This window comes from Solanum stenotomum, chromosome 5 (assembly GCF_019186545.1).
Source record: "Solanum stenotomum isolate F172 chromosome 5, ASM1918654v1, whole genome shotgun sequence".
Lineage (NCBI taxonomy): Eukaryota > Viridiplantae > Streptophyta > Magnoliopsida > Solanales > Solanaceae > Solanum > Solanum stenotomum.
In genome coordinates, this window is record NC_064286.1 from 1,494,667 (window position 1) to 1,509,045 (window position 14,379).

Below are 14,379 nucleotides of genomic sequence, written 5' to 3' on the forward strand. Positions count from 1 at the left end.
TTTTTAGAATTAAGCACTATTATAAAGAAATATTTTTTTTTATATAAGAGTGTAGTTTGAAATAATTATTATTTTAAAATTTAAATTTCTAAAATGTTACTTATTTTAAAACGAGAAAGTAGGGAACATGAGAAATTAATTAGGAAACAAAATAGGAAGGCTAGAATGGGTAATTTATATATTCATGTCATATAAGGCCTAAATAAGTACAAAATTATGACCAAAAGTGTCATCATTTCTCCACCTTTATCTGTTTGACAGATCATATTGTATTTTAGGTCAAATATTATTTTATACATCTACTAAGATTTGAGAAAATATTTCCCATGCATGCTGTTCTTTTTTACTCAACCCCCTCCCCTCCCTATATTATTGATGAATTTTATGTATTTATATATCTTTAAAAAGTAATAATGTAAAAAAATATATTAAATTATCAGTGTATTTTAAGCTATTGTAATCAGTGGTGGAGCCATATGCAAAGAAAGGGAGTCAATCGAAATTCCTTTCCTCCAAAAACTAATTACACAGTGCACTAGTATTTATTTACTTTTTGAATTTTCTGGATTATTTTTTGTTAAGAAAATAATAATGTAGTCGGGAAAATGGTCTAAAAATAGTAGATGTGGCATTTTTACCATTTTCCTTCTTGAATTCCTGACTTCGATATTGGTTGTAATATATAATTTATCTTATTTTTAAGCTATCGATTTCACTTTCTATGAACAATTATATATGTGGATGCGCGGATCTAGTATGTATTTATGTAACATATGCATTCATACGAACCTAGCAAGTAATTACCTTTTTAAGATGTATATGAATGTTTTAAGAAATTTACTAAATATCTATTAATTAATATTTGATTTTGAACTTAACTAATAAACTATTATTGTATATTAATTTGAGTTTGTTATAGAAAAACGATTCATAAACTTTGAATTTTGAATCCACCTTTAATTACATGTTTGAATTTTGTTCCCTAAGCAAATTCATATTTGTTCCCTTAGAAGGATTTTGTCATCACTAATTACCTTGAAAGAACTCTTTGGACACATGAAATAATTGAATAATAATCTACGTGCCTTAATATAGAATTAGTCAACAAATATATGCTGACAAATTTAACACATAACCTTATGATATATACTAATCACATTGAAAAATGGCACAATCTTAGGAAAATGTCTCAATGTTTGGTGTCATGAAAGCAATTTATAAAGTAAAAATATCAAGTTTAGAATGCTGATTATGTTATTAGTTTGATTAAAACTATATATTAAATTTAACGAATGCATAATATAATCTCATATATAGTCAAATGGATAACTACTTAGTCCAGATTGTACCTTAGGTGTATCATAGATAAAAATTAAAAAATTGATGATACTTATAATAATTTTAATCAATGCTTACATCTTCATACTTAAATTGGTAACAACTTGTCCAAATCTTAGAGTTTGCTTGTGCATGAATCCTAAAATTGTTAATTTACGTTAAGAGAGGGGATGCATGGTTGAAACTGGGAGTTGCTAATATTCAATAGCTTTAATTTAGACTTTGAGAAAATCAATAAATATGTAAAAAAACGTAAAATTCGAACCAAGTTACTAGTCCTTGATATTATCGTTACCCTAAAATTCAAAATCCGTAAAATTCAGATTCTGAGTTCACCTCTATATAGGTGGATTTGTCATCAAATAATAGTGTGTGTTGTGCATATTTTATTGTGAGTTGTTCGATTTCTCCAACAAACCTTCGAATGTTTTCTACAGAAATGGTATTTTTCTTTGAATAGAAATTGAATTTGAAAATAACTATATTTAGATATGAGATCCAAAGTATTAGTGGACAACATTTTATTAATACTATTTTAAGAAATTCAGGCTAATTGTTGAAGTATTTTATGGGACTGGTGTACCAATAGCATTGACACTAATATTTTAGAGGAATGTCATGCAGGGAGAGGTGGCAAAATTAGTCCATTATAACGTAATATATGTCAATTCATTTAAGTTTAGACTGATTATTAATTTGATCATTTATTAGTTTAGCCTATTATAGTTCAGTCCATTAAAAGTAGGATCTAAATTGACTCGTGAAAAATCTTATCAAAATATTTTTAATTTTTTTTTTAATCTGATATATTATATATAACTATAATAAAAAAGAGAAAAAAATATGGTCATTAGGTACAAAAATTATTGGACGCGTTAGTTTTAGTTTATGACTCACAGTTTAGCGCGTAACTAATTTTTGGGCGAATCAATAACTCGTCCATTATTAATTAGCTCAACTTATTTTAACCGAATCAAATTCAACTCAATCAACTCATTCAATACCTCCATTCATGCATATACATATCTGATAACCATGCAATTCATGCAGAGTTTAGAACGATATTCATATCAATTAAATATATACAGTATCGATAATATAAATAATATTTGATAGTAATAAAATAAAATGTGTAGGCGTGTATTGGAACCTGAGTAATTCGAATCCGTACTATTTACGACCTCTAAATAGAAACTTCTCTATCAAAAAAATGCATACTCAAAATTCAAATTTAAAATTTATGATTAAGGAAAAAGAAGCTCCATCCACTAAACCACGTACATAGTTACAAATTATTATATTACTCCTAAATTGATGTTGTAAGACTTGTTTATACGTGCAACTCTAAGCATATTTCAAGGCTTTTAAATTTATTTGACCCTTTTTTTTGCATTATATTAATGGATTTGAATCTTTAATGGTGTCAAATATTTCGAGAACTTTCCAATATAATATGGTTGACTTTTCTAGAATGATCGAGTATTTTCTCGAGACTATGAAATATAAAATATAACTGACTGATTAACTTACTTCAAAATCAAACGATCCCTAAAAGTGTTCTAACCTTTATGCAATTAGATCCTTAAAATTACACGTTTTTCCTTCAAATTGATTAGTCTTTAATTTTGCCTTTTAAATGAACTGGTGTTTATTTTTTGCTCTTTAGCAATTGAACTCATGTCTAGTAAGATTTAAGTTCTTTAGAAATTGAAATTATGTCCGAATATAGCTTGTGAGATATTATAATATGAAAATATAAACTTTAGCATTGTAAAAAAGTTTGATAAGTGGCAAACATTAAGATTTAGACCTAGTTTATCTTTACAAACCTAACCAATCATATAAACTGTTGGGCCTGACTTGTGTGTTTGGTAGCCCAATTTCAAAGAAGTTTTTTGTACCACCACCACCCCCATTAATCCAAATGATGAGTGTGCCAAAAACTTGTGGAGAAAATTGCCACCAATTAGTACCTTCATTAATAAGTTCCAAAATGTAGAAATGCAAATCCCATTAATTTTTCTTGGCAAGCTAAACTTTAGGTAAAATTGTCGTAAGTTTACTGTCAAATTTCAAATAAAAATATCGAAAACTGAGCCTTGACAAGTCAAACTTCAAGAAAATATGTCAGATTAAGTTTGCTGCCAATTAGCTATAGATATGTTTCCAACTTCAATCGCATATGCCTGAAGTCGATGTTAGGATAAATTTATAAATTTGCATATACTACCATCATGACTTAAATGATTATCCTTGAACTAATTATTTGTGCATTGAATAGTCTCCCATCAAAATAATGAAATGTAAATGTATATATTTTTTGTATATTATTGTATGATATACATAAAATATATATTTTGATACAAAATAATGTATATTTAGCTAGCGTATGCAATTCTCTGTGCCGATCAACTAACTATGTAACTTGCCTAATACTTCCTCTGTCCCAACATATATAACTTATTTACCTTTTTAGTCAATTCAAAAAAGAATGATATATTTTTATATTTAGTAACAATTTAACTTCAAAATGCTCATTTTACCTTTAATGAAATGAATTATAGTTACACAAATATCTATGACTTATTTTAGATCACAAGTTTTAAAAGTCTTTTTTTCTTAAACTTTGTGTCAAATCAAACTAACTCATACAAACTAAAACCGAAGGAGTAAATAATTGGGCCTAACTTGGCTAATTGGTAGCCCAATTAATGTACAACCATTCAAAATATGCCTTACATTTTAAACCACACAAAGAAATCCATAGAGATAAAACACCAATCCACCCCATGTAAAATTGATTGAAGCCATTGAAGAAAAATAAACACAACAAACTTTGTTTCCCCATTTATCCAAACAATGAATATCCTCAAAACTTGTGGAGAAAATTACCATCAATTAGTACCATCATTTATAAGTTCCAAATATAGAAATGCAAATGCTAATTATGTTGTAGAACCATTAAAATTTGCTTATAGAAGAAAGCAAATGCAAAGCTTAGTAGTGAGAGCAAGTAATGGTGAAAGGCGTACTTTTTTGACACTAGAAGAAGCTGGCCTTGTTGAAGTGTCCGGCCTCAGCACTCATGAACGTTTTCTATGTCGATTGACGGTACGTCACGGATTTAAGTTATATACACTGATAGCACGATTTTATTTTTAAAAAAGCTTGTTATGGTACGTGATTTGACCAACAGCGCAATTAGGATTTTCATTAACCAGAATTGAAATGAAGAAGTAAACATACAAAAGTCAAAAAGGATTCGTCATTTACTATATTTATATGAAAATAGTTTTAACCATATCCCCTCAGGATATAGTTGGTTTTGTGTGACATATATGTGGAAGGTGTAACACTTTAATTTGGAGGGGGTGAAAAAAAAGAAGTTGAAGCAAGTAACTTTTTTTAATTTCTCGCTCAATATTTGGTATCTAAATTTATGTTTTGTAAGACCAATTTAAGAGGAAAGTGCTCCTTACTAAAAAAAAGTTATTTTCACTATTCGAATCTGAGTAAAAGGTGATGGAATTTTATCCGTCTCACCACGTGAGGATAGTTGAAGCAAAGAATTATTATTAATACTAAAAAGAAAATTTGTGAACCAATGGAAGAAAAATAACATATGATGAGATATATATTTGTTGAAATTACTAAAAGTAGAGTGTCATACAACTTTTTTTTTGTGCAGATTTCATCACTCAATTTATTAAGAGTGATAGGAGAACAAGAAGGTTGTTCAATTGAAGAATTAAATGCTGGGAAAATATGTGATTGGTTCTTGAAAGATAAGCTTAAAAGAGAACAGAATTTGGATTCTGCTGTACTTCAATGGGATGAATCTGATTTCCAACTATAATTCTCCCTCTATGGTTCCTAATGAAAGAAATTAAAAGTATAAAAATGAACAAAACACCAATTCTTTTTCCTTAATAATACTCCTTGCTTTCTTTTTTATATACTAAGGCTCATTTGTTTTTAATGTCTGAATCTTCTATGCTATGTATGTTTTCTCTTTATTTTCTTACAAAAATCTGAATGCTTCATTCTCTTTGTTTGACTTAACTTGTGGACATTTTGTTGTTCTCTTTAAACTCTAATTTCGTAATTGAAAACGAGCATTAAAAATACGAAATAAAGACAGAGAATCGAATTTGAGAATATCCAAATGTGATTTGATAATTTATTGGTTGAAGAGAAAAATAATATGTTAATTGATTGATAGTTGAAAGAGATGAGGAAGAATGCAATTCCTTTGAGAAAGATAAATAAACAAAGTTTGAGTGTGTATGAGAGAAACAAAAATGTATGTTCATGTATATTATCCCATGAATCTGACGCCTTGGAGCACCCAAAAAAATTTCTAAAAAAACTTTATGAGGTTCTTTGTAATGAGTTAGGGAAGCATTACCTATAGTTCCATCATTTTTTAAATCATATTTTCGCATTTACGAGCCAACTTTTAGGAATTACTCGACTTTCTTTATTTTTTGTATGTATTAGCTCATAAATTTGACGCTTTGGAGCGAGCACGTAAAAAAAAAATTCTTAAAAAACTTTATGAGAACCTACGTAATTCTTTCTTATTCAGATAGCCGAGCTACACTAATAAGATAGTTGGGTGTGGAGGAGAAGAAATGCTGATTTTCTTTTTGTGGGTAAATAATATATGAATGAATGAAGAACAGTTTAATGGAAGAGATAGGGGAGGAACGTGGAATTTTTTACAAGCTAAGGATGGGAAAAAAGTATGGAACCTTTTTATCCCTGCATTCCTATCAACTCAAATAATTAGAACAAAATAAAAAATAGACATGCACAATCAAACACTTCTTTTTTAAAAGGTTTTAAATTCTGTGTTAAAGATATTCATCTACTCTTCAATGATTTATTTATTTGATTTTTGAAGGATTAACCATTTTATTAAAAGTTATATATTGCTTGTATTGATGTTCGACACGTGAAGTGAAGTAAATTTTGAATAATGTTATTTGTGTTAGCAACCTTCCTTTTGTTATCGAGGTAAAGTTCGTGTCCCTTTAATAATCCCCTTCAAAAGAAATAGATATGACAGGGGTCATGCTTGACCCCCAACATCAAAGGAACTTCCTTGGTGATGACTTTAATAAATAAAAAAAAGGTCAATTTCTATCTAAATCTCACTCTTTATGACATTGTGATCAAGAAGAGTCAAAGCATAAACAACAAACAATCATAATTACGCCTCGGTGCCAAGTAAGTTGAAGCCCACTATATGAATATAGTTAAGATCAATTTATATATGTATGCCATACTATACCAAGTAATCAAACACGTGTATTACTAACTTTCTATAGAGTACATGGTAGGTGACCAAGATATGGAAGGACACAGAAGGAATCTGGTTCTTCATTAATGTCATGTGCTCATGCATATTTAAAATTAGTGTCATGTGCTCATGTTTATTTAATGTAAAACATATGAGCACATGGTTGGAAATTTTTCTTTAATTTTGTCCAATTAATGAAAAGAAGTTGAAGAAAAAGATAATGGAAAAGTTTGTTCTTGTCTTTTTCTTTAACTTATTGCTCCATCCAAGTGTTTAATTTAAAAAATACATTCATCAATCCTTGCTAGGAGAGGTGATTAGGTAGGAGGTCGTGAAGAACACGAATTAGAATAGTAACTAGTAGTGTTTTGAGGTCGTGAAGAACACGAATTAGGATAGTAAATAGTAGTGTTTTCTTAATTTCCATCCATTCAATCTAATAAGTACATTGCGTTAGAACTGAGAAATTTTATGGCTCGAATCTATAAGCCTCGAAAACCTTTAGTACGATAGGGTGAGCTACTCTTGTCATTTGGTTTCTGTTACTATTTGTTGCTATTTGTAGTAGTTACCTGTTCAAAATGTCTTGTTATGCTTTTACGATTTCATTACTTCTTTTTTTGGACTGCTTTGGACTATTTTTCTTTGAGCCAGTGGTCTATCGAAAACAACATATCTACCTCTGGATATGTTATTATTTCAATCCTCTATTTCTTACAAGATTACATTGCATCTCTTCACACTATTGTCCATATTGGTATTCATGCAAGAAAAGTTGATGTAAACAAAATAGAACTAGAAATCCAGGACAATATCCAAATTGCAAACAAGTTTGAGCTAAAGTTGAATACATATTTATTCATTTAATAACTAAACAAAATGGTACTACAAGAGACTAGACTCCTATATACAACTAAAATTCCTATGAGATCAGAAGGGCCAACAGAGCCCTTCAAACAAAATCCCTAAATCAACCTCTCTACAAGTACAAACAGGCCACTCCATCTTCAATGAAAGTGTTGAAGAACATTGTGGCTTGTAAAGATTGTTGTGACAAGTACACAAAGCAACTGATATCTGATAAGACCTATGATTTCTACAACAATACCTATACAGAATCCAGACCGAGACGGGCTTAAATGGAGCAACCGAACAATGAGGATCCATATGGCACTGACCCCAACTCGCTTGAGATTAAAGCATAGTTGTTGTTGTTTTTGCTGTAGTACAAATAAAGAATCTGATTTGAGATCTATACCTCTGTGTCCATTTGCATAGATAACTCCCTCCGCGGCCAATTTTCTTCACTGTCTGACGTAAACAAGGCCACGGATATGTCAGCTAGTTTCTTCCGGCTTAAACGAGCCCTTGGAAACTTCGATTGCCTAGGAGCATTAGGCACTTCAACATCATTAGACTCACTCCAATTATCTATATCAGTAGCATTCTTAAAACCAAGTGTCTTTGTTGGTGTACTATATTCAAAATGCCATCTTTTTGCAACCAAAGTCTGTTCATTCACCAAATAAACCATAGAGTTCATCAATACTTAAATCCTATCAAAAAAATATTTCAACTATAATGTAATAGCATATTCAATAACAATTAACTAATGCTTACCACTTCTCTAATTGGTTTTGATACATGAAACAACCTCTTTAGATCATCATGTTCAACTCCACACAGTATCCTTATCTGCATAATGGGAAAAAAACAACACATCTTTTTCAGTAAGCCAGTCCACTAGATAGTAAATGAATTGGGAATCCATGAATTTAAGTACAGTAAAAGGGCAGCCGGTGCACAAAGCATTACACCTCAAGGGGTATGATGCAGACATTCTATCCTATTGTAACCATTTCTGACTGTTTCAATGACTTGAACCCATGACTATACTATTGCTTAAAAGAAAATTTTGATTTTTGTACTAACCAGGATATCTTGAGGCAGGGCTTCAAGAGGGGACTTCACACAAGTGGAAAATGAATTCTTTCTGCATATTTTCTTTGTAGGTGTTGTTGAAATGAACTCAAGATCCCTAATATTAGGCAAACAAACTCTTTTCCTCCCAAATGAGGTACTTCTCACAAGCCCAAATCCAACATTTTCACATATCTTCTTTCCCATTGCCATTTCTCTTCAACTTTTTTCACAGAAAACACAACTGCAAAGATCTGATTTTTATACCAAAACAGAGAACAAAACAAATCAGTATCATCCAAAATCCAACCATAAATCAATAAACTACCAAATGAACTGTCAAGATTAGATTTTTCCCACCAAATTAGACAATTAAAAACAACCCCAAATGAATAAACTATCAAAAAAACCAAAACCCAACTTCCCAAATGAACTAAACAGCAAAACCAAGAAACCCCAACAATTATTTTTCAAAAAAAATTCAATCTTTGAAATCAAGATAGTCAACTGAGTCAAATGGTAAGCAGAAAAGCATTTAATTTTTTTTGGATAACATACCTTTATGCAAATAATTTGAAAATGAACACTATATCAAGACAGATCCAACAAAGCTATATCCTTTTTCACAAAACTGTACAAACAATTGGTTGAAAAAATGAGTCAAATTTGTTTATATATTCAACTGGCTAAAAGATAAGTATGCAATTTTAGATGACAAAATGGATTTTATTTATGTATATGAAAAACTAGCCGTTGGGGGATGTACACGTGGCGAAATAAGAGGTGGGTAAGAAGGAAACAACATGGGTGGTTCAGGTGATTGGTCGGTCCAAGTCTGCTTGTCGGTTGGCTTTTACCTAAAACGCGTTCTGTTCTCTGTTCATAGACATATTCAACAATTCAATATAATATTTATTTCTAATGGATTCTACGCAGGTAAGGATAGATGGTTTGTTAAAGTAATCGAGAGTTATTTAGCTTATTTTTATATTAATGGTGGTAATATTACATTAAGAGTTTTTTTATATGATTATATTTGATATTTCTTGCACGACGATTATTGTAGTATTTTGTTGTAGTGAGTAGTGACTGTTTCTTTTTAGTGTGATTTGTCATATTTTCTTTAGTGTTTTGTCTTGATTTCTTTTCTCTCGTTATTTTCCTTTTTGTAATGTTTTAAATTGAGTCTATAGTTATTAGAAACAACTTTTTTACTTCATATAGTAAGGGTAAAGTCTATATATACACAGTTATCCACTTTATAATATTACTATTTTTCATTGAAATTTCTCACCGAGAAATGTTTAGTAATTATTCTTATAGATATTTTGATCGAATCAATAATAAAAAAAATAGTAGTATTTTTACATGAAATTTTTTTAGAAAGTTTCTCAATATTTTAGCGAAAATTTGCTTCATACGATATAATTTTTGAGTGAGTTGATTCGACGAAAAATAAGTGACACTCTCCTCTCCAGATTCAATTATGAGATTATACTGACTAAGTTGTTGTATTGTTAGATTTATCTTACACAAAGTTTGAGATGAAATGGATAGTCGAAATTATGACACGTAAGCAAGTGGAGTAATGGACGGTCATGATCTTTTGAATATATTCACATTATTGGTCAATTTTAGATCCTTCCAAGAAAGGTATTCTATTCAAAAATGGTGGCTCTAAATTTTAATAATGTGGATAGAAGTTTTTAAAAAGGTGACGGCTGTTTATTTTTGTTTTATTTGGTGACGGCTGTTTCAATTTTTCACTCGTGGGGTCAGTGAATATGCCACATGGTAAATAATAATATTCGTGTTTAGTATTATTTTTAAATGATTATGGATTTACACTTTGGTGATGTAGCTAGGAATAGCAATAGGGTAGGACGGGTGGTTGCAGGGCAAATTCGCATAAATCCATAAAGATTTCAATCTGTACTGCTCTATCCTACACTAGCAAGATTTATTGTTTCCAACCCGCATCACTTCGCCTGACATAAATTCACATTGCCCCGCCTCATAAAATTTGTAAGAAGTTTCAAATACTTAAAAACAATAATTTTTTAAACCAAAGAGTCAGATTTTGTTAACTGCTTATTTTTTTGTTTACCTGCTAAAATGAATATGCTAATTTTTTTTTGATAGTTTAAATTGGTTGAATTTGAGGTAATAAACAAAATATTAAATGTAACAGTGATGTAATATCGTTTTAATACTGCTTTTTTTTCTAATTTTTGGGCCATTAAAACAGATTTTCATTCGAAGAAAAAAGAAAATCTCAAACTGATGCAAAACTGGTACAAAAATTGATGTGAAACTTTGAAATTAATTTTTTTTTATCCATAACCCGCAACCCGCCCAGCGTGAATTTTGAAAAATTATATTTGAACCCTCCCCGCCCTACACCCACAAAAGCTCTAACCCACCATGCCCCGCAAATGATGTAATCCGTTCCGCCCCTTTGCCTTCCCTAAGTGTAATATTTTATTATTAGTAAAATATTGAATCATTCTACCAATTGTATAGGCGCTGCACAAGGACAATTTTGAGTGTGCATTATTGTGCAATTCACCCATTATTCTTGTAACTTATGTAATGTAATTTTTAGACCATTTATTTATCTAATTTACTACTCATTATCTTTCTATTCATTGTAAGAAATAATTCATCATCTATAAATAGTGATGGTTTTACTTTGTGAAAAGATGAAGAGATATACAAGAAACTACATAGCGGTAAAGATAGGGAGTGCTATATGGTGTTTATATTGAGATTAGTGTAGTGAAAGAGAGAGTTGAGACAAAGAAAAATATAGGATTTCAACTATATTCACTATATAAAAGAGAATATTTATATGTTGAAGGAAGGTGCTCTTTTTGTGAAGCTTTGAACTCTTCAACTAATCCAGAATTACTTGAGTTGTGCGACGTTATTGGACAGTTATATCCTGGAGTGGACAAGTCATTTGAGAAAGACAAAAAAAGGAAACAATTTTAACACAAACCTGACTTTTCAAAGGAAGAGTTCCCGAAAGAACAACTCCCTCTGTCTCAATTTATGTGATACTTTTCGTTTTACGAGAGGCAAACATTTTCAGTTTGACCAGCAATTTAAAAATAAATTTTATATATTTATAAACTACGTAAAAAGTACTATAAGTCTCAATAATTGTCAATTCAAAATATTTAAAAGATGTTTGAAAAATTTACGATAAAAGATAGACTGAGATTGAGATTGAGATTGAGGGAGTGTGATCTTTCATCACAATCTGTTTTCCATCATAATGAGCAAATTGTTGGCTACTCTGAAATGCTTGTTGTGAATAATTGGTTGTGGTCTGAGTCCCATAGCAATCACTTGAGGCATGTATTTGCTCAAGTGATTGTATCAAATACCAACCAGAGAGCACCATTCAAGTGCAATTGTATCATAATACCAACCAGGGTACTGAGGATAAAAAACCATATGTGACAGATACCCATTGTTATGTTGTGAGGCCTGATTCCAGTCAGTTGTGACAACACCTGCAGCACATAATGAATTAGGTGACCCATGACCTATCAAATTAAAGCTCTTTGGATCCTCTTTCCTACGCCACCAAGTTTTCCTTATTTCGAATTCGGAGTAAAATGTTATGACCATTTTAGTGAAGCCCTGTCAGGCAGATAAAGTTTCACGATCGATTATACGGCCCTTGAAGTGTTTCATGGGCCGTGAAGCCTTAAACAGTCCGTGAAGCCTCCCTTTTAAGGCACCTCGTCAGTCTTTTAAGGTGGGGTTGTTTTGGTTTTTTCATATATGTTTGGTACTTAAACTATGTCATTTAAACTCTTATTCTAAGCTTAAACCACAACGTTTTACACCTAATTAAGGGCTTAGAAAGTATTGATCAATTCTTTTACGTTCATTTACACTTCAAGCCATTAGAACAAGGTTCCAAGAGGAGAAAAACTAGGTTTTTGAGCGTTCTTTGAGTTTCATTGATTACGCCAAGAATTTTGTTCTTCAATGTATATAAGACTATAAGAGTGTTGGTCTAGTTTGTCCTCACGCCATATATCTACTTTTAAATCATTATCGCTAAAATAAGTATAGTGACAATAATTATCGCCACTTAAACCTATATAAGTCGCCACTAAAGAGTATATTTGTTGCCACGAACAAAAACATTAGTGACAACAATATCACCGCTAAAACATATATAAGTCAACACTAAGAAAGTATTAGTGGCAACTATAATCGCCGCTAAAGAGTACATTTGTTGCCACTAAAAACAAGCATTAGTGACAACATTATCGCCGCTAAAACATATATAAGTTGCCACTAAAACTAAGTATTAGTGGCAACTAAAATCGCCGCTATAGGGTTTATTTGTTGCCACTAAAAACAAGCATTACTAATGCGACAACAACAATCGCCTCTAAAACCTATATAAGTAGCCACTAAATGTAGTAGTGGCAAAATTAGTCGCCGCTAAAAGGTATATGTTGCCACTAAAAGTCTGTATTAGTGGCAGCTAAAGTCGCCGCTAAAACATATATATGTCGCCACTAAAAGTCTGTATTAGTGGCAACTACAGTCGCCGCTAAAACATATAAACGTCGCCACTAAAAGTCTTATTATTAGTGGCAACTTTAGTCGCCGCCAAAATATATATGTCGCTACTAAACACAGTATTAGTGGCAAATATAGTCGCCGCTAAAACATATATTTGTCGACACTAAAAGTCTTTATTCGTAGCAACTATAGTTGCCACGAAAACTTATATACGTCGCCACTAAAAGACTGTATTAGTGGCAACTTTAGTAGCCGCTAAAACATATATATGTCGCCACTAAAACACTTGCCGCTAAAACATATATGTCGCCACTAAAAGTCTGTATTAGCGTCTACTACAGTCGCCGCTAAAACATATATATGTCGCACTAAAACACTGTATTAGTGGCAAATATAGTCGCCGCGAAAACGTATATACGTCGCCACTAAAAGATAGTATTAGTGGCAACTTTAGTCGCGAAAACGTATATACGTCGCCACTAAAAGATAGTATTAGTGGCAACTTTAGTCGCGAAAACATATATTTGTCGCTACTAAAAGTCTTTATTAGTGGCAACTTTAAACGCCGGTAAAAGGTATATTGTTGCCACTAAAAACAAGCATTTTTGACAACAATTCTCGCCGCTAAAGGTATATTTGCTGACACTAACAGTCTGTATTTGTGTTGACTTAAATTACCACTTAAAGGTATATTTGTCGCCCATAAATAACAACATTTTTTACAACAATAATCGCCGCTAAAACATATATTAGTCACCTCTAAAAGTCAGTTCTAGTTGCAACTTTAATTGCTGCGAAAAATATATATGTTGCCACTAAAAACCAGCATTTGTCTTAAGAATGATTGCCGGTAAAAGATATTTTAGTCGCTACTGACTTTATTAGTGGCAACTTTAATTGTCGCTATAAAGTATGTTGTTGCCTTTAAAAGTAAGAATTATTCTAACTTTATCCCCCCTAAAGTATGCATTTGTAGCAAATTTGTCGCTGCATAAAGAAATGTTGATAGCCACTAAAATGTTGTATTATTATTAGACAATTAGGACATTTAGGGGTCAATCTACAGGATTTAGACAATTTTGCTCAATTTTTCGTATGTTAAATCAGGAATTTAGATTTTTGTGTATCCATTCATGAATTTTTTGGAACTATGCATTCATTGGTGACGACCTATTAAATGGCACTTTCATTATTTTCGAAAGGCGTATATTACTTTTTTGGAGTTTATGTGATGCGAAATTTTTTAGTGTTTGTGTCACAAA

At 31.2% G+C, this 14,379-nt stretch overlaps 2 protein-coding genes across 2 annotated transcripts; one reads left to right on the forward strand and one right to left on the reverse strand.

The window, feature by feature from the left end:
* Positions 1-4,135: 4,135 nt before the first annotated feature.
* On the forward strand, positions 4,136-5,206 carry LOC125865173 (uncharacterized). Its single transcript, XM_049545363.1, has 2 exons — positions 4,136-4,449; positions 5,027-5,206. The coding sequence occupies exons 1-2, from the start codon at positions 4,198-4,200 to the stop codon at positions 5,192-5,194; spliced, it is 420 nt and encodes a 139-aa protein (XP_049401320.1). The 5' UTR covers positions 4,136-4,197; the 3' UTR covers positions 5,195-5,206.
* A 2,218-nt stretch (positions 5,207-7,424) lies between these two features.
* On the reverse strand, positions 7,425-9,259 carry LOC125865096 (F-box protein SKIP27-like). Its single transcript, XM_049545264.1, has 4 exons — positions 9,122-9,259; positions 8,576-8,817; positions 8,264-8,338; positions 7,425-8,153 (listed from the first exon to the last, which is right to left on the reverse strand). The coding sequence occupies exons 2-4, from the start codon at positions 8,774-8,776 to the stop codon at positions 7,896-7,898; spliced, it is 534 nt and encodes a 177-aa protein (XP_049401221.1). The 5' UTR covers positions 8,777-8,817; positions 9,122-9,259; the 3' UTR covers positions 7,425-7,895.
* Between the last annotated feature and the right edge of the window lie 5,120 nt (positions 9,260-14,379).